Genomic DNA, 19830 nt, shown 5'->3' on the forward strand with positions numbered 1-19830 from the left:
CATTGAAGAGTTTTCTATGGAGGAGTGGCAAAATCTGATTTATGATTTTAAAAGATCACTATCATGCATGAAGAAAGATATTAAATAGAGCATTGTGTACAGGAGTAAAAGATTGGAGAACAACTAATTACCCATCAACAAGCACAAGGTATTTCTGGCATGTGGAATACTATGCAACTATGAAAAAGAATGAGGCAGATATTTGTGTTCTGCTTGGATTGTGAAAAGGTAAGGTGTCAAACAGGGTGGAGTGTTTGCTATCTTTGTGTAAAAAATTATAGCAGAATTCTAAAAGGAAGCCTTCATAAATAAATGAATTCTCTAATGTTCAACTTCACATGGTTCCCTGTTGGACCCCCAGGCTCAGGTAGGCTCTCACCATCTGGCTAGATGACACCTGACTCATGCTGCCGGCACAGGCAGCCACAGAGGAACTATGGGTCCACCTCCTTTGCTGCTGTCTTCCCCAGCAAAACCCAGCCACATGGCTTCAGCCTCCCAGAGCTACCTGTTTCCAGTTGCATGTTTAATAGGTTTCATGGTATGTGAGAGGTGTGGTAAAGCCATATCAATCACATTCAGTATTCTGCAAACAAGACAACTCAGTTGTGTGCACAAAGATGAGGATGAAGTGTCTTTCATCTCAAAGGGTGAGCCTACTATTCACCATGGAGGGAGTTTCCTTGCAGAATTCTTATTTGAAAAGAAAACTGGAGGTGGGAGTAAGACAGTGCCATCCTTTCAGAGTCCAGGGGAAAGTGGGAAGCAGTGAGAAGGGAGGCCCCATCCTGCCACTCAACATCAGGGCAACACAGGCCAGGCATGCTCCTTCATGGGTTGTCTTCACCCATACATTGAGGGTACTGAAATATCTGCAGGCAAAGTTAAAGCCACCCCAGAATCCACCCTTACCCTCCACTCCCTGCTTTCCTCTGTCACCCTGCCTGGAGCCCAGGATTGTAAATCAGGAATGAAACATGCCCAGGGTGTAGAGCTGGGGAACAGCTCCTTCTGACAATAGAAATAGTCTTGTGATGCCCCACATCTTCAACTGATGACATCCCTCTCCATACACTTACACACACAATCACACGCTCAAAATGCCTTCTGGTTTCCTATTGCCATGTTGCAGAATGCCCATCATCCTGGGGTCAGAGAGCTGTTTCAGGTCCTGAGACAGCAATCTGGTGGTTCTCCAAGTGTGTCTCTAGGACCAGTAGCAGCACCAGCACCTGGAACTAGTTAGAAATGCAAATTCTCAGACTTCATTGAAAACCTCCTGAATGGGAATCTCTGGGAGTAGGGCCCAGCAATCTGCATTTTAGCCAGCTTTCCTAGGGATTGGGATGCAGACCCAGATTCTCAGCTTTGGCTTCACATTGGAATCACCTGGGCAGCTTTAAAGATTATTGATGCTGAGTCCCACTCCAAGAGTGTGTTGTCATTAATCTGGGTTGAGGCCGGGACAGCGGGCTCAAGCAATCTTTCCCTCTCTCTCTTCCTCTCCCTCCCCTTTTCTCTATCTCTGCCTCTCTGTCTCTCTTTCTATCTGTCTCTCTGTCCCTGTCTCTGACTCTGACTCTGTCTCTCTCTGCACATGTCTCTCTCTTACACACACACACACACACACACACACACACACACACACACACACAGGCTAGGGTAGAGGGACAAAGAATCTTCCAGTGGGACATCTGCTGACAGGACCCAGTGATTTCTTTTTCTTCCTCTGCCTTCCTCTCCCTTTTTGTGCCATTCCCTCGGGAAGCCTTTTAAGGCTGCTTCAGGGGGCTTACTGCATCACTTGCAGACTGAATACAGAGAGATCCATTAAACAGTTTATTCAGTTTCATGATACTATCAGGAAGCATCTCAGAAAGCAGCCCATTTGCAAATCTATAGGTGGGACTGGCCCCAATGCAGAATGTGAAAAGATTAATTCAGTTAAAAGAAAATGTTTGCTGATAAAACAATTCACCACTCTTTAACTCAACAAAAGTGTTTTAAAATTTAATTCAATCATTTAAGCACTCGCTATTTTCCACTCCAGTAAAGATCTAAGTTTAAAAAAAAAATTTGAAGCATTTTTTAAGCCCAGAATGAAGCTACACTGGGGCCATCAATGTGTACGTCCTACCCCTGAGCCTGGCGCCTGGAAGTGCGTGTCTGTCTTTGTGCGTCTCTTTGTGCTTATAAGAACCTTGAGACCAGAGGCAAAATCTGCAGCTGTAGCTTTGGGAGTGTCTGAACCTAGAGAAAGGCTTTTTGGTGGGGACAGTGGGGCTGCCCCCACAGCCTGAGGACAGGTGGCATGAGAGGGTGAGGCACAGGAGTAGACCAATCCATGCCTTCCTTGTGGAATTCCTTGCGGAAATGTGAGCAGTGACTACCATCACCATGGCCTGCCAGACCACTGAGATTTCCCCCTGCCTGGGGCCCTTTGACCATCAGGGTGCAAATAACATGCAACTGTCACACCAGTTAATACCTGAGAGCTATGACATGCTGCGAACACTTCTGAGGGAAGCCCTGCAGATAGCAGCTATATTCTCAATATTAGAACAAGACTTCCAAAGTTTAACCACAGACCCTTGTTTTCGTTTGCTAGACTGCTGAAAGCAGATACCATGAAGTGGGTTGGCTTAACAATGGGAATTTATTAATTTACAGTTTTGAGGTTGAGAAAAATGTCCAAATCAAGGCATCATCAAGGCAATGCTTTCTTCCTGAAGACTAGCTGCTGGGTCATCTGCCACAGGGCAAGGCACATGGTGGCATCCGCTGGTCTCTCCCTTCTCTTCCAGGTTTCGTTGCTTCAGCTTCTTGCTTCTGTGGCTCTCTCGTTGTCTGAATTTCATCTCTTGTAAAGAACTTTAGTAGGAGGACTAATACCCCCCTTGGCCATGCCTTAACTGAAATAACCTCATCAAAAGGTCTTAGCTATAATAAGTTTACACTCACAGGAATGGATTAGCTTTAAGAATATGATTTTCTTGGGTACATAGAATTCCAAGCCACCACAACCCTAAAGAAATAGCAGCCTCTGATTCCATCTATGATTGTAGAACAGATCAGCCAAGGTCTCCAAAGTCACATTAATGAATTCATTCGTTCATTCATTTATTCGGTATTCACTAAGCAAGTACTGTATGCCAGTTACTATACTAGGCAGGAGGGAAACAAAAATGAATAAGATCCAGCCCTTGCCCTCAAAAGCTCTGCGAGGAGACACATGTAATCAGTGACAACACGGTGAGGTCAGGAGCCAGTGCAGAGTGCTATGGGAGCAGAAGGGGGACACCTGATACAGGCCTAGTGGAGGTCTGGGGGCCATCAGGGAAGGCTTCTTGGAAGACTTGATGCCTGTGTTGGTTCTGGAAGGGTAATGGGCATAAGCTGGGTGAATATGTGTCAGGGGGTGTCAGGAGTCGTTCTTCAGCTCTGTGGATTCCAGAAACCCCCACTGTGAATCTGATGAAAGCTGTGGGCCTTCTCTTTAGGAATGTCCATATATACATGGGGAATAATTTCTTGGGGCCCACAGGCTGCTTAAATGCCATACCTGCATCCTCTAAGGGTTCATGGGTCCCAAGTTAAGGAATTTGGGGGTAGAATTATATCCCCTAGCCTGAAGTAGCCCTCGGAGACCATCTAACCCAACCCCCTCATTTCATTGATGAGGCCCAGAGAAGAGAGAGAACTTGCCCAGGACCACACACCAGCGAGTTGTGGGGGAGCGGAGGTCTAAAAGGGGAGGAACAGAGTGTGTTCAGCTCTCAGTCCCCGCAATATCTTTTCCACAGGGATATTTCCTGGCTGGCACCTGAGCTACGTTGATGTGAAGGACAATTCCCGTGATGAGACCTTCCGCTTCCAGTGTGACTGCTGGCTCTCCAAGAGTGAGGGCGACAGGCAGACAGTCCGTGACTTTGCCTGTGCCAACAATGAAATCCACGATGAGCTGGAGGAGACCAGTATGTGGGGAGACCTGTGGCCCCAGCCTAGCTTGTGATGCCTGAGCTGAATCTGCAGAGTTCAGTGGGAGTTAGCTGAGGGATGGGGAGGAGGGCTTAGAAGGGGCGAGGTGATGTTGGAATAATCCAAAGAAGAGACTGTCACAGATGGAGGAGGGTCAGATGCCTGAGGAAGAAAATTTGGGGAGGTACATAAGAAATATTGCTTAATATTGCTAAATATCTTAGGATATTTAGCAATATTTAGATATTACTTGGTGATCCTAGAACTGCCAAGTTCATGGCCCTGAATCACAGGAACTAAATAGGTAGCAGGAAAAACTACTGGGGAGTGAGCTTGCACTGTCCTGAAGGCTGGGCTGGGCAGTGTGGTGTTTAGTCCTCTCTGGTTTATTTTTGTATCATGGATTCCATCTAATCTATGCTTGTGGTAACAGCTGCCAAGTCAAGCCTTCTTGGAAGTAGAATGTGCAAGGTGGGATGCAGCATCTCCATCAGACACTTTCTCTTTGGTCCCTTTCCTGGGGGATATTTAAAGGGAAAGTCATTGGTTCTTAAGGAGGATGACCATGAAGGATTAGAGAGGTGTTTAATACAGATGCCAGTGTCTGGGTCCATCAAATTCAGAAAGGCTTATTAAAGGCAGAACCTGATATAAAGAAGGGGTTTCCAAACCTTTGTTAAGGTGATACTAGCTGCAGTAAGAGGTAAGTTCCCAAATCTCAGTGGCTTAACACAACACATTTATTTCCCATGCTATCAACTGTCTAGTGTGGGTGTTTGGCTGGAGGGTCTTCCATGGTATGATTCAGGGACGCAAGCTCCTTCTGTCTTGTGTCTCTGCCCTTTTTAACTTGTGAGCTCCAAGTTTCTTGCAGAAGGGAAGAGCATGGAAAAGGCACGTACACACATCCCCTTCTTAACACATTAACTCACGTTCCATTGGCGACCAGTTCCAACCTGAGTTATTCTTAGTGAGCACGTAGGTTTCTAGCGATTTCTGCCCCTTCTCTTTGGTACTGACAAACCATTTCCTTAACCACACCTGGGATCCCCTTTGAATTCACCAGTGTCAGTTTGCAGAACATAACTTTTCCTCTGTTGGAAAACCAGAGTGGCCTTGGGACCGTTCCCTCCTGATGGGAGCCGCAAGTCCCTGCCAGGGGTCCGGGGGCTGTCCAGGCTGGAGAGCCCCTCCTCTCTTTAGCAGTTATGTGCTCTCTGTGGATCTCTTCCCCTATCTTTAGCCACCTACATCTTTGCCTGGATACGGTCTACCTGTTTCCGGTAGCAGAGCTTCTCCTTGAAAGAAGTCACAAAGGAAAAAGAGTTGGAGAGGTGTTGGAATTGACATTGCATTGAACTGCAGGCACAGCCATCCCTTCCCTGGTCTTTATTTTTTTTTTTTAATTCAGTTCCCCTTGTTTTTATATCTCCGAGATAAAGGGATAGACATGGAGTTATTCACTTTGCATCCAGAATCCCAAAACCTTGACTGTTCATTTAGTGCATCAAGAGCTACAGAAGGGACACTCCTGAAAAATATTGTGTCCTCGTGTGTGGCAGCTCTGTCCTGGCCTGGTCCCTGGGGAGCTGGGCTGGATCCCCTGTGAGCTTCAAGGGCCCCCTGCCCCCTCACTATCTTTGCTTGTGCAGAACGTCCATCCACTTGCGGCTGATGGTGATCCTGGCTGTTCCAACGCCAACCTCCAATGCTCCTCCTTCATGGGCTTCTGATGATTAGCCCAATCTTTCATTCATTCACTTGATGACTATTTATCGAGTGCCCACTATGTGCCAGGCACTGTTTGGGGCAAAATGAAGACCCTGCCCTCACAGAGCTGACGTCCAAGTGGGAGCAGGGAGTCAGACAGTAAGCAATAAAATAATAAACACATAATGTAGCATGTTAGAAGGCTATAGGCAATAAGGACAAGACAAAATGAGAGCATGGTCAGGCAGATCAGAAATGCTGGAGTGGGGGAGTTGTGATGATCAGGTTGCAATTTTAATTAGGATGGTCAGGGTAGATTCCTTGAGGAGGTGACATTTGAGCAAAGATGGGAGTGGAGGTGAGGAAGTGAGCCAAGTCAATATGAAGAGGGGCGGGAGGAGGAAAGCATTCCAGGCAGAGTGAACAGTCACTCAGAGGCCCCAAAGCAGGCAGAGTGGTGGGAGTGAACAAGAGAGAAGGTACTAGATGAGGTCAGAGAGGCAGGGAGAGCCAGCCTTTCCTCTCACCCCGCAGTACTTAGGCCCTCTGTTGCCAGCTGTCACATTCTGTCACATGGTATAGTCAGTGTCTGTGTCTGGGGCTGGAGATGGAGATCTCATGTCACCCAGAGTCTAACCCAGTCCTGACACTTAGCATCCACTTCACAGATGTAGGTGGATGAAGGCCGAGTGCAGACAGGTGGGGGAGCACCGCTGGGTGGGGCTACTGTGATGCTGAGTGCTGCATGAGGGGGGGCTCCAAGACAAGCCGGAGTGGGGCCGCTTGCTGGGGGGAGGCCTAGGCTCTCCTGGAGCTCTGCCTGGGTCTTTCCCCTGCCCTCTCCTCCTGAACCTTCTAGGCAACTGAGATCCCCATCTCGTATCTCAGGGTGCATCCCTCTCTCTCTCTGTCTCTCTCTCTCAATCTCTCTCTCTCTCTCTCTCTCAGTGCTCATCCCCACCTCCAGCTTCCGGGAGGCAGGCAGGCGACTGGTGCTTCATTCCCAATGATTTTCATTCCCATGATCGCCAGGCAGAGGTTGCTACTATAAATAAAATGGGAATGATCACTCAGTGAGCCCCAGCATTGGCAGGTTCTGCTTACCATGCTTCAATTGTGGCGATTTTAACCTGCCCCCCTCCCCAAGGCTGTGGTGGTCGGGTGGGGGGTGCGAATGGAAGAACCTGGGGGCTTGGCCACTGTGCTGGGCCCTGGCCCTGGGGCAAGGTGGCTGCCTCCCCCTGCTGATCCTCTCCCACCTCCTCCATTCCAGCCTACGAGATCGTCATAGAAACAGGCAACGGAGGCGAAACCCGGGAGAACGTCTGGCTCATCCTGGAGGGCAGGAAGAACCGATCCAAAGAGTTTCTTGTGGAAAACTCTTCTAGGCAGCGTGCTTTTAGGAAGTAGGAAGTGGGGGCCCAGAGGGAGTCACGGTGGGTCAGGGTGGGCGAGAGAGAGCCCCAAGAATCTTCCTGCTTGGTGGGGCTCATAGGTATACAAATGGGCCTAACCAGCAAGCCCTCATTGAGTACCCTACTGTATGTCAATCCTGTGCTAGCTCCTGGGGTTGAAATGGGAGATTTATGAGGAGAAAGGAGGGGAACTGTCATTTAATGGAGGCCACTGGGTGACACTCTGGTCGCCCCGACACACCCTAGAGAATCTCACCTTCTTCACATAAGAGCCCCCTCTGGCTGCTCAGAAGCCCACTTAATCTCCCCATTGCCTCCAGAATTGCCTTTATAAGCCCCCTCCCCCATAAGCCCACTATATCTTTTATTTAAATTCCCTCTAGCTCCAGTCTGAGCTCCTTAGACCAGCACTTAAGGACCACCTCTGCCTGCCTGTATTAACCCCCACTTTCTCTTCCATTACCATTTCCCTCCCCTGAACCCAAACTCCAGTAAGCCAGCCTCTGCCCCATGTCCTATGCTTCCAACCCCACTATTCTCATCTCCGTGACTGTGCCAGCACAGGCCTGCATCAGGGAATCCTTTTCTTCCCCTCTTCCCTCTGCTTTCTGAATCCTGCCACCCTCCTCAGTGCAATGCCCAGACCTAAGAACTCACCTCCCAATTCTGTCCTCCTTATTTACGTTGGTGCAAGGACCAGGCAGGTGGTAGGGCCTTTTAATTGTTGTGATCATCTTTTTCCAAAACTAGACAGAAATCCTTAAGGAGTGGGGGACTGACATCAGGTCTTTCCTACCATCCTACCCCTATTCCCTAGCCCAGGGCCCGGAATGCAGTAGGCACTCAATAAATGCATGCTGACTTCACTCAGGTGAGCCACTCATTGGCCACCTCTTTGTTTCCTGCAGGGGGACCACAGATACCTTTGAGTTTGACAGCATCTACTTGGGGGACATCGCCTCCCTCTGTGTGGGCCACCTCGCCAGGGAGGACCGGTTCATCCCCAAGCGAGAGCTGGTCTGGCACGTCAAGACCATCACCATCACGGAGATGGAGTATGGCAATGTGTATGTACTGCATCTCCCCCAGCCCCACAGGAGGTGCCACTCCCTCAGCAGGGCAGGGCTGAGGCTGGACCTGCACAGACGGCAGAGTGTGGGAAGTTATCCCCGCTCAGACCAAGATCATCCCGTTTAGAAGACTTACAAGACAGGACTGGAGCTGGCAGGTGTACTGGTTCTGGAGTTATCTGAGTTCTAGGCCTGTCCTCAGAGACAGGAGAGTAGACCAGATGACCTTGGGAATTCCCAGTCTTTAACCCAAGGACGCTTCCGTGAAAGAAAACTGAGAAAGTCAAACAGTGCCAGAAGGTAGATGTTCCCTCCCTCCTCTCCCATCGCTCTATAATGACAAAGAAATACAATTTTTAAGCCTGTTGCTTGCTTGTACTGTCGTAGTGAACGCCGCCCTCTGTGTGGGCAGAGCAGGGATCAGACAGGAGCTGGGGGGATCCCAAGGCCCACCCGCCTCTAAGGACCCCGGAGAAGGGGCTTTGCCTTTCCCCTCTCAGGGACCTTCTGGAGATTCAGGCATCTCGGGAGGATTAAGGGTCTTTGCTACCTGGCAACATAGTCAGAGCCATGAATTTGTCTAATGAAAACTCCTTGGTAACCACTGTTGGAAGCCAGAAAGAGCCCCCAAGGCTCTGGAAGGCAGGAAAGGCAGAGAGGGAGCCAGGGGAGAGGAGGAAAGGGGCAGCCACGGGCAGCGCTTGCCTCCAGGAGGTTAGGCCCGAGCAGGGAGTGAAAGCTGGGCTGTAGAATCAGCTGGGCTGTAGAATCAACAGGGCTGGCCTCCCTCTGCCTGCTGGGCATCCCACCCCAGGACAGCTGCCGAATCAGTTTCCTGCCGTGCTCCCTCCTACCACTGGCCATGTTGTTGCAACCCCTTTTCACACTGGCTGGGCCTTTCCTGCACAGGCACCATGGAGCAACAGTCAGGGAAGGTGGTCACTGCCGCACAGGCCGGCCTGGCTCAGGGGGTCCCTTGGCTGCCAGCTCTGGCCCTCAGGAGCCAAAGCTTTCAAAGCAATGTCTGTCCATGTCCAGGGAACCTGCAGGCTCCGAAGGCATGCCTCCCCCAACTGAGCTTCCCCTTTGGGAATTGAGCAAGAAGGGGTTCTGACCTCTGAACTCAGGCTGCAACATTATTTGTTGCTCTTTTAGAGACAAACCAGCCCAGGTACAATAAATCCTGTAGAGGTTGCTGGGCTTGGCTGCTAGGACCAATCCTGACGATGACTGGAGAGCTGGGAGACAGGTCCAGAAGAGGTAACTACTCACCCAGCAGGTCACGGCAGGTCAAAGCTCCTTCTGCCACCTCTACTGCCTTCTAACCACGGGGAGTGGGCCGAGACCACTCCTCTGCAAACCCCCAGATAAACCAGAGGAAATGCAGGGCCGAGTTGTAGGATTTCTCCTTCAGTGAAAACAAGCCATCATGCCCAAGTGAAGCATCTTTTCCTATACTTTCAACTGTGTGGCTTTTTGTCAGTGTGTCACCAGGGCTGGAGCGGGGTGCAGACTCCTGGATACCTGAGTTTCACCTGGTCAGCAGTGTGGCCTCAGGCAATACCCGTCGCTCCTGTGTGCCTCAGTCGAGTGCGGGCATGGCAGCAAGACGGTGGGGATCCCAGCCTAGAAGGCCTGCTCCAGGCCCTCCCCTGCCCCCGCCTGCCTGCTCGGGTCTCAAGCCTGTGATTTCAGATGGCTGAGAACCTATCTTCCTCCCAGAAACATCTCGCCTTCATAAGAAGGGGGAATTTGCATATGCATGTTTAATCACTGTGGCTGCTTACATGGCATCATTCTAGAACACACTTGCATTCTGTCATTATAGAAACCATTTACATAGTACAACACATGCATCCACAATTCCCAACCGCCACAGTAACCATAATATTTGAATTCCCATGAATTACAAATAAATTTAATCTCAATTTCTTATAAACACGGTAACCTCAAATCTTCATCTTCTGATCTTTTCTGATTCTAACCCCTTTAGCTGTGCGCTTTACCTTTCCATTTCTTCTCCACAAATATCCATAGAATTTCTGTGGAAAGACACACAGAGGGACTGATTTTTTTTTTTTGACTGAAAACATCTTTATTGCTATCCCAATATCATATGATACTTAATCATTATACAGCATCAAATATTTCAGAAATGTCTATAAAAGTGTTAGACATTTCCTAAAGCCCTACTTGTCAACGTCATTCACCACGAGCATCTTGGTGACCCCATTCTCTCTGGCATTTTTCTAAAATACACACCACTTCCAGAAGTTTGATCATATTGTACATGTTTTTTAAAAAATATATTTATTTTCTTTGGCTTATCATCCTTCCTCCTTTTCCAGTTGAACAGCGTGCTGTGTGTCCTTCCACAGCTAAAGATGCTTGACTCCACAAATTTCTTACATCCCCCATTTTGGTCATTTTATAATTATGCCTCATAGAAAATATGTCCCTACAGCTACACCAGAGAATATTTTTTCAGCTATTTAAAATAATAAATTAAATATATACCAGATGACTTGGAGCAATTCCCAGGAAGTACCGTTGAGTGAGAAAAGCAAGACGCAGAAAAATATGTATTATATGATGCCATTTATATAAAGCGAGCACTGACGTCCCCCATATGTCTGTGTATACGTGGGTCTGTGCATGGTTGAGTGAAGTGGAGGGAACTTTGGCAGGATACACCCTCAACTGTTAACATGGGTTACCTGAGGTGAAGGTGAGATGCTGAAGTGGGGAGCGGGTGAAAGAAGGAGAGAGAGCTAAACAAAGAAAAAGTTCACTAAGAAAAGATGTATGTGACCACACTGCCACACTGGTGCATTTATATAGAATTATGCATATTAGTGGGCATACACATAAAGAAATAAATTTTAAAAGAATACAAGTATATGCCCTTCTAATAAATTGTAGCCTCTAACACCAATCCAAATTTGTCAAGGGGTGAATTGGGGGAAGAAAGATGTCAAAACAGAATCAGCCCCTTGTGAAAGGGATTTCCTGAGGTGTCTTTAAATGGCAGGTTCATCAGGGGACAGGCAGACTGGCTTCAGGGGCACCCAGGGGCAACACATTCTCTTCTCCAAGCCTTAGTTTCCCCTTCTGGGAAGTGGGAGGGTGATGCCTACAACTAGGGTTGTTGTGGAGTTGATGAGATCAAGAACACAAAGTCCTGGCATTTGGTAAGCATGGAGACAACCAAGTACCTTTTGCTGTTATGAATTTTAATCTAAAATAGGATTTGACTTTGCACCATTAGGCACATCCTTTCACTGCTGTCTTCCTGAAGTCCTCAGCTGGTGCCAGGGCTGCTTATTTCCAAAGCTGCTAAAATATTAGCGAATTGGAGTGGGAAGAAACAATAGAAATTGTCCAATCCAACCTCTAGCATTGCCAATGGGAAAGTCAAGGTCCAGGCAGGGGGTGACTTGCCAAAGGTGACATGGATGGTGGGTGGCAGGGCTGGGCCAGATATCCATTCCCCTACCCCTGTGAAACATTTTCCCACCATGCCCTCTGACTCCTCCTTGGTAATTCTTGGACTCTCTGCCATTACCCAGAGGCTAAAACGGGATGTTCGAGTAGTGGAGTGGGTGGGGAGGACTTCTTGGTCTGAGAGCATTTCTCTTGACCCTGGACTTGCTTCTGCTTATGGTGGCTTCTCCAGTAGGGGCTTTTCTCTTGTACCCTGCAGCCTATGAACACACACTCACACGTGCACACACACACACGCCCACAGTTCAAGTCAACCAAGTGTGAGGGATTTGGGAGTCACATTTCCACTTGGCTGTGTCAATCTGGTTCCCACAGCTGCCTCTGAAGCTGACAACATCAGGTGAAAACATTATTCAGTCCCTTTGAGGGAGCAAGGCAAGCAGCACGGTTGAAGTGGAGAGGGCTTGGAGGAGAAGAGCAGGAAACAGAAAGATGCACGGTGGAGGGAAGGTCAGATCATGCAAGGTCCTGCAGGCCACTGGAAGGGGCTTGGGTTTTAGTTGACCTGGGAAGCCACTGGGGGTGGGGGGTCCTGATCTGAGGACTGACATTCTCTGACTTAAATCCCAACAGGATTACTTGGGTAATGTGAGAAGAACAGACTACAAGAAGCAAGGAGAGGAGTTAGGAAGCTCTTGATATATTCAGGAGGAAGATGATGGTGACTTGGACAAGAGTGGTAGTGGGACAGATAGTGAATAGAGGAGACTTTTTCAAATGAGCTGATTCCAGATGTATTGTAAAAGGAGAGTCAATAGGATTTGCTGATGGATTGGATATGGAGTGTGAGGGAAAAAAAAGAATCAAGGAGTAACTGGAATGCTACAGGGGCCACTCTGCTGTAAATTTTAAGATGAACAAGACCCCATGCACATATTTTAACACAGACTTTTCCACCCCCTGTACCCAGTCACCTGGGGAAGGCATTGTTCACGGCTGACCAGGGGCCCCTGTGGCGGGGGCTGTGCCCTGAGCTGGTGTTCACCAAGCCTCCTTCCCTTCCTCTCTCCCGCTGCTCTGCCAGGTACTTCTTCAACTGTGACTGCCTCATACCCCTCAAGAGGAAGAGGAAGTACTTCAAGGTGTTTGAGGTTACCAAGGTGACGGAGAGCTTTGCCAGCAAGGTCCAGAGCCTGGTGCCCGTCAAGTATGAGGTCATCGTGACGACGGGCTACGAGCCTGGGGCAGGCACCGACGCCAGTGTCTCCGTGACCATCTTTGGAGCCAACGGGGACACAGGCAAGCGGGAGCTGCAGCAGAGAGGGCGCAACCTCTTTGAGCGGGGCAGCACGGACCGCTTCTTCCTGGAGACGCTGGAGCTGGGCGAGCTGCGCAAGGTGCGAGTGGAGCACGACAGCAGTGGCCACTACTCGGGCTGGCTGGTGGAGAAGGTGGAGGTGACCAACACGAGCACCGGGGTGGCCACCATCTTTAACTGCGGCAGATGGCTGGACAAGAAGCGGGGGGACGGGCTCACCTGGAGGGACCTCTTCCCCTCCGTCTGAGGGGGCGAGAGGCTCCAGACTATAGCTTCTGCCCTCAGCCTGGGCTTCCGGCAGCCCCTTCCCAAGGTCTGGAGGAGCTGGGCCCGGGGGGCCATAGGGACAGGGCGTGAACCTGAAGCCCACTGACAACTTCACTGTCCTTCCGAGACCACTGTTGGTGACTACTTTTGGGGTTCTGTCCCCCACAGTCTCCTGGACCAACAGGAATCATAATCAGCGTGTGTCATAATCTATGGCTGCACAAAAAAAATCCTTTTAGCATTTCCTTTTCTGACAACAGTGGGTGGCCAGGCTGGAACTTGCTGTGGGATGTGGATGGGAAATTGGGGCTTCACCCAGGGGATAGAGGTGGGGGGAAAAGAGGCCGCCAAGATCTTGTATTTTAAGCAAATCTAATTAACACTTTTTTTTCCCAAAAAAAGCTGGGCCAATTAAATTATTACCAGTCACACTCTAGAAAGAACTCATCTTGACATCTACTCACTAAGGAATGCATCTTTTTTCCCACTTTCAATAAATCCAGTGGCAAATAGAGAAAAATGTCAGGAGGAAGTGTTTTTGCAGCAGTGGGGGGAGGGGGGGTTGATTCATGAGCCTGTGAAAATGTACATAATTCTTTCCACCACTTTACCAAGAATGCATTGCCAAGTGCCGGTGCCTTGCCCCAGCCTGTCACAACCTAGTCAAGCCCCAGGCAGAAGGTGATGGACTGTGGGGCCTGGGACAGCCTGGTCCCTCCTACCCTCAGGCTGGGAGGCCAGGCAGGGAGGGAGGGACCACCTGATTCTCTCCATGGGCAAAGCTTGGACTCAGAGGTGAGGGGGATGGCGAACAAAACAAAGGCATGGTCTCTGCCCTCAAGGGGAAGGTGACCTCATGGGGAGCCGCGGGAGAACCACACGTCCCTGCACGCACACACCACTGCCACCACCACCAGTGGTCGAGAAGAGAGGGTCGTGAGAGGACGCGGGGTCCTGCAGAATTCAACACTGGCCAGGCTGTTGCTCCACGTCCCATGGGAGAAACCTGCATCTTGGAGCTGGGGACAGCCTTTCCCCGGGGGTACAGGGGCCCTGGGCAAGTTACATTGTTTGGGGCCCAGCAGTCCTCCTCTCCCCACCCAGGCTATGAGGAGGCTGTGGGTGAAATGGGAGGGGGTTGCTTACAAGGTCACTGGGGACAAGGGTGGTCTAAGGCTGACCCTCTGCTGCACTGTTCTCACCTGGCTGCTGCCCCGCCCTGCCCTCTACCCTGAGCAAGGGAGGGCTGCCCGCAGGAAGCCTCAGGAGGCCGCCTCTCTCCAAGTCTCCCGCCATCTACTCCTGACCTGGGCTCTGCCCTCCCGGCTCTCCCCACAGGCACAGGGATCCCCCTCTTGGCAAAGGCAGAGACCCGGGGGAAAACGCGAGGCACCAGGGCACAACGTTTAAGGAGGCGTTTACTCCCAGGCTCATGGAAGCACAGGATTGGCACCTGAGAGCCAGAGCCTCCTTACCTGTTGTGTCCCGGGCACCTTACTGGCCTCACCCTGGTCCTGGCCCTGGAAGAAAGCTGTTCTTCTACCCGCAGACCCCGTGAGCCCTGCAACCCAACCATCCTGATTCCAGGCTGTCTCCCAGCAGCCGGCCACCGTGAGAGGAAAGCCCCTTCTCTTGGGATGTTCCCCACTGAACCTGTCTCACCAAGCGCCCCTCCTGCCAACACAGCCCTGCTGTTGGGGTGGGTCTGCGATGCCGATGCCGAGATCCAGCCCCCCTCAGCTAGGGCTCAGGGTGAAGAAACAAAGAAAGGCCCCGGTGTCTTCCTCCCCCCGCCCCTCCCTTCCATTTGCTGCAGTCCCAGAAGCAGCTCATTACCTTCTCAAGCCCCCCTGGGTATTGGCAGCTGAGATCCTTAGAAAGATTTTCCTTATATGGCCTGACTTCTGGAGTGGCAGCCTTTTAGATCAGCTCCATTGCTCCTCACCTGATTTGGAGACAAGTCGGTATTAAAGAATATTTGGAGAGAACCATAATTGTAGTGCTTTTGAGTAACTACTAGCAAAGTATTTTCAAATAAATATCCCTGGGGGTCTACTTTAAAGAAAAGACTCTTTCGCAATTAGCACCAGCTGTTTGCATACAAACTGTTGCCACAAAGCTTTAGAAAGCACTTTTGCTCTCAAGTAGATTGAACATAATAAGCCTTCCAAGCCTTCTCTGAACAACCTCTTCTTCCAAGACTTTCATGAAAGCAAACTCTGTCCAGTCCAGACACAACCTTTCTGACTCCTGAATTCTGCCTATGTGGGGTCCAACTGGATGAGGTCATCACAGTCCTAGGGGACCCACTTCCCAAGAACCCCTGGTACGTCCATCCTGAACAGGTGTCCCTGTTACTCCCAGCCTCTTTGGGAAGGTTAATAAGAGGCATCCACGACTCACAGACACCCCAAATGCCCTGAGCAAGGGAAGATAAGGGGCTTCAGGGAAGGAGTGGGGGATCTGGGCCTGGGACAAAGGGAGTAAACACAGCTGGTGGGAAGGAAGGAGATTTGGGACAGAAGGGCCTGGAGAATGAATGACTCTACAAGGGAGGATAGAGCATCTTAGCCCTAAATGAAAAGGTTGAAGGGGGTCAGGATAGAGTCAGGTAGGGACACCTGAAAGGTGAGGAGGTGCAGGTGCTTCTGAGCTAGAGGGATGGTGGCCCAGTGGCCTGAATGTGACTTTTCTTCTAGATTCTCCAGCTGAAGCAGGAAAGACTGTTCCCAAGCAATGATTCCACGAGTCTCGGTTTTGAAGCCTCAGCCACCAGCCCTCCTGCTGGGCAGGTCATTGCTAGTGGCTGACCATGGCCAGAGGTGGCCAGAGGGGAGGGTGTGACATCGATGGGGCCTGGGAAATACTCTAGGAAGAGGAGAGGGAGGGGAGAACAAGAGGACGAAGGAGCAAGGCTACAAAAGGCAGGGATTTCAAAACCAGACCTCCTCCTCCTCCTCCTCACCATCATAGCTAATATTTATACAGTGCCTGCTATATTCCAGACATGTATTTAGTGCTTTACATTTATTAACCCATTTAATCCTCCTAATGAGGAGATGTTATTATTAACCCCATTTTATAGATGAAGAATTTGAAACACAAAGTTTAAGTAACTTGTCCAAAGTCACACAGCTAACAGGTGACATAGGAAACCCAAGGGCAGGGATTTTCACCTCATGAAGTCAGTTGGAAGTGCAGTATCTAAAACAGACCAAAGAGGCGCTGTTCTGGTTGAGGGGCCAGGGGGAGGTGTCGGGAGACAAGGCTGCTCAGCACGTGCAGGGCAAGTGCAGGGAAGGATGGTTATTTGCCATCTGCTGCTTAATCAGGCGTGTGACTGAGAGCAAGAGTGTGGGGAAAGGAGAATGCCCCCACAAGAGAAGTTTCTTTTCTACTTCCATGGGTGGGTGGGGCTTCATGGGGACTGGAGAGGGCTGGGGAGAAAAGCACGAGCTGGGAGCCCCCCCAGGGGCCTCGGGGTGAGGCCCTGGACTGGCTCCTCCTGAGCCGGGGGGCATCTTTATGGTCCCTGAGTCACGATGTTTTCTGAGAAATGTCTTTCCTCCCCAGCTGGGGTGCAGAGTAGGAAGGCTGCACGTTTTCTCACTTTCCAGGTAGGAGCTCAATCTAAGGAATCTGTACAGTCGGGAAAACAAGGGAAGGGAAGGGAAGGAAAGGGAAGTGTTTTGCCCACGTTCACACCAGTGGTTAGTGGTAGGGCAAGGACGAGGAAACCCTGGTCTGTAGATCAGAAAATACATAGGCAGAAATGTACGGAAAACTACAGACAGCATTTTGGATGATCGCACTTGAACAAGAGCAAGGTCCTTTAAAGTTCTTTCATCTGCGTCCTGTTTGCAGTTTATGAAAAAAAGCCATTTTTCCGTTTACTGAGCCCATGCTTTTCTGGGAACAGACTAGAAAATGAAAACAGTATCTGAGTTTGGGCTCTTATAAATAAGAAATCCACACTGTTGAAAATCAAGTTCCATTTCTCCTACAGGGAAACACCGAAAAACTAAGGAGCACTCAGTTCAAACACACAAGATTGAATCACACATTTGAAAATTGATCAAATTTGGGAACATTCTTCTTTAAGATCCATAACTAATGTTTAGGAAACAGGTCAATTAGATGGTTGAACTACAGGCACAGGGCAGATTCTTTGAGAGATTAACAACAACAAAATGCAAAAGGTAAACAGATGAGGAAAAAAAACAAGAAAGGGAAATAAATATGTGAAAAAGACAGAAGAGTGGGTGAGGAAAATGGATGGGGAGTAGATAACTAATATTGGACCAAGACAGAGGCCTGCTAGAAACTTCCTTAGGATAGGTCTGAGTATGCACAGAATTAAGCACTCTGCACAAGTGGGGTGTAGTTAGCAATGCAGTTCATTTTTATTAGTTATAAATAAAGTACAAAAAATCCACCAAAAGTGAATCTAAGCATTTACACAATTCCTAATGTCTCCGCCTTTTCCATTGATGCACTATTGCTTTAATATTCATAATAAATATTCTTCTAGCTTTCTGCTATAAAATAGTCTATGTAGCAAAATGTTGCACGGCACAACAGAACAGAACAGCAGGAGGATTACAAAAAGGACAATCAACACTGAGGATAATCCTTTCACTTACCAGGGGCAACCAAATTACCCCCGCCAGGGCCTGGTGCAGGCGGCTCCGTGGCTGAGAAAGGAGCCGCATCCGAGGCCAGGAGTGGGGCTGGGAAAGGGGAAGGGGTGGGGCGAGCAGGCTCAAGGGTGGGTGCCCAGGTCAGCAGGGCAGAAGGCCCCTTCCCCTGTGGCCCCGGAGAGCAGCATGAGGCCTGTCGTCCAGGAGCCCTGCTGCAGGGACAGTGTCTGCCCGGCCGTGTTCCTGGTGGGCGACTCCACGGGCCAGGGCTAGGAAAGCAGGAGAGCCAGGCTCCAGGGCGGAGGCAGAAGGGGAAGCTGGGCCGGCAGCAGGCGGGACACCAGGGAAGGGCCGGAGCAAGGGGAGCAAGGTAGGGGCTGGGGAGCCGTCGACGGCCCAGCCACGGAGGATGAGCACAGCCAGGCAGCGTGGCTTCTGCCCCCCATGTCAGCACCATTCCCGCGGGGCCTCGGGTGGGGGGTGACTCACCCCACCAGGCAAAGGCAGTGATGTCCAGAGGCAAGCGGGAAGGAGGGACTGGAAAGGCGGGGGGGGGGCGGGGACTGCAGTGAGCACAGGGGCTCGCCTCCCACTCCTGGCAGGGCCCAGGCAGACTCTCCTTGGGGAGCAAAACTCACTCGTTTTGGCTTGGAGGCATCTGGGCTTGCCACTGCTCCAACCTTTGATGACACTCCTTCTGGAGCCCACCCCCTGTCCTCCACACCAGCCCCTCCTGCCCACAGGCCCTGGAGGAGGAGGCACTGGAAGGAGCGAAGATGATTCTGAATCTATGTCCCCAAATGCTGTCAATGGGCGAAGCCTCAACCACAAAGCCTCCAGGAGGTGAAAGGATAGGGGGTGCCAATCCCAAACTCCATAGTTTGGTTTTCTATTCTGCCTACCCCACCCCAACATCTAAAAAGACACGGGTTTCAGCTCACTGTCCAAATGAGCGTGTCAACCTTGTGCAGATGCACGCATGCCCCGTGTCCAGAAGCATCCACCAAACCCACCTCCCACTCACCCCCAGAACCCTGCATACAACAGGACAAAACAAAACAAAACAAAACAAAACAAAAAAACCCAGATGTCTCCTTTGAGCAAATCAACTCCATAAATTCTCAGATCACTCACTCTAGTCCTTTCTTTTCCTCTCCTTTCCTCCCTCCCTCCACCTATTCTCTTTCCCTTTCTTCTCTCCTGCCAGGGAGGGATGGGCACAGTGTGGTGGTTTCCCACCGGATCTGGGTGGAGGCCAGCCCAGAACCATATTCCCCCCGGGTCAGAGTTCTTTAGGGCTCCCCCAGTTCACCTCCTTCACCTGCCCGGCAACCGGGGACTCGGGGAGGCCACGTGATTTGCTCAAAGTCACAGGGAAGTTTGCAGATGAGCTGGTCTGAAAACCCTAGGCTTCCAGCCCCAAACTCATGTGCAGCCTAGGAAATCAGGCTTTTTGGCTTTCAGATGTTCCCGCGGATAATGCCCCCAGAGCTCCAGTCCCAGGACCACAGGACTCGGAGCCCAGGTGGGGCGAGAACTTCTCTCACCCACCAAGGACAGAGGCAGGGTTGGCTGGGGTTGTAGGAGGGATGAGGGAGGAAGGAAAAACAGGGAAATGGGAAGGAGGGGGCGGGAGGGGGTGCCAGGGGTAGCAAGTGAAAGGATTACCCCAGTCTGCTGACAAGTGCAAATTATATTTATATATGTGCTAAATACAGTCACTATATTGCAGTTTTCCACTAGATCACAGCATACAGAATTGAAGGTTTGCATTTTGTACGGAATGTATCCAAAGAGGCCAGCACCACAGTAGGACAGCTTGCAATCACACACCCTGATAGTTTGGACGAAATATAGTTCGCGGAATTTTATTAAAATGGTTTTTTTTTTTGTATTCGTAGTTGTTTGTCATCGTACCAATGCATGCAAAGCATTCCACTCCCAGAAACAACGCCAAAATGAGGTAATAGGAGTAATAAAAAAAATTA

At 50.1% G+C, this 19830-nt stretch overlaps 2 protein-coding genes across 2 annotated transcripts in view; one reads left to right on the forward strand and one right to left on the reverse strand.

Annotated features, from left to right (window-relative positions):
* Positions 1-13380, forward strand: part of LOXHD1 (lipoxygenase homology domains 1) — a 194280-nt gene extending 180900 nt beyond the window's left edge. Inside the window, exons 38-41 of the mRNA XM_037806213.1 lie at positions 3804-3974; positions 6962-7094; positions 8012-8170; positions 12702-13380. Coding sequence (XP_037662141.1) covers positions 3804-3974; positions 6962-7094; positions 8012-8170; positions 12702-13182 — 944 coding nt within the window. The 3' untranslated portion in view covers positions 13183-13380. The remainder of the gene's footprint in view (positions 1-3803; positions 3975-6961; positions 7095-8011; positions 8171-12701) is intronic.
* The window catches only part of RNF165 (ring finger protein 165), a 258137-nt gene that overhangs the window by 130565 nt on the left and 107742 nt on the right, over positions 1-19830 (reverse strand). The gene's annotated exons all lie outside the window — the stretch shown is intronic.

This window comes from Choloepus didactylus, chromosome 16, assembly GCF_015220235.1.
Source record: "Choloepus didactylus isolate mChoDid1 chromosome 16, mChoDid1.pri, whole genome shotgun sequence".
NCBI lineage: Eukaryota > Metazoa > Chordata > Mammalia > Pilosa > Megalonychidae > Choloepus > Choloepus didactylus.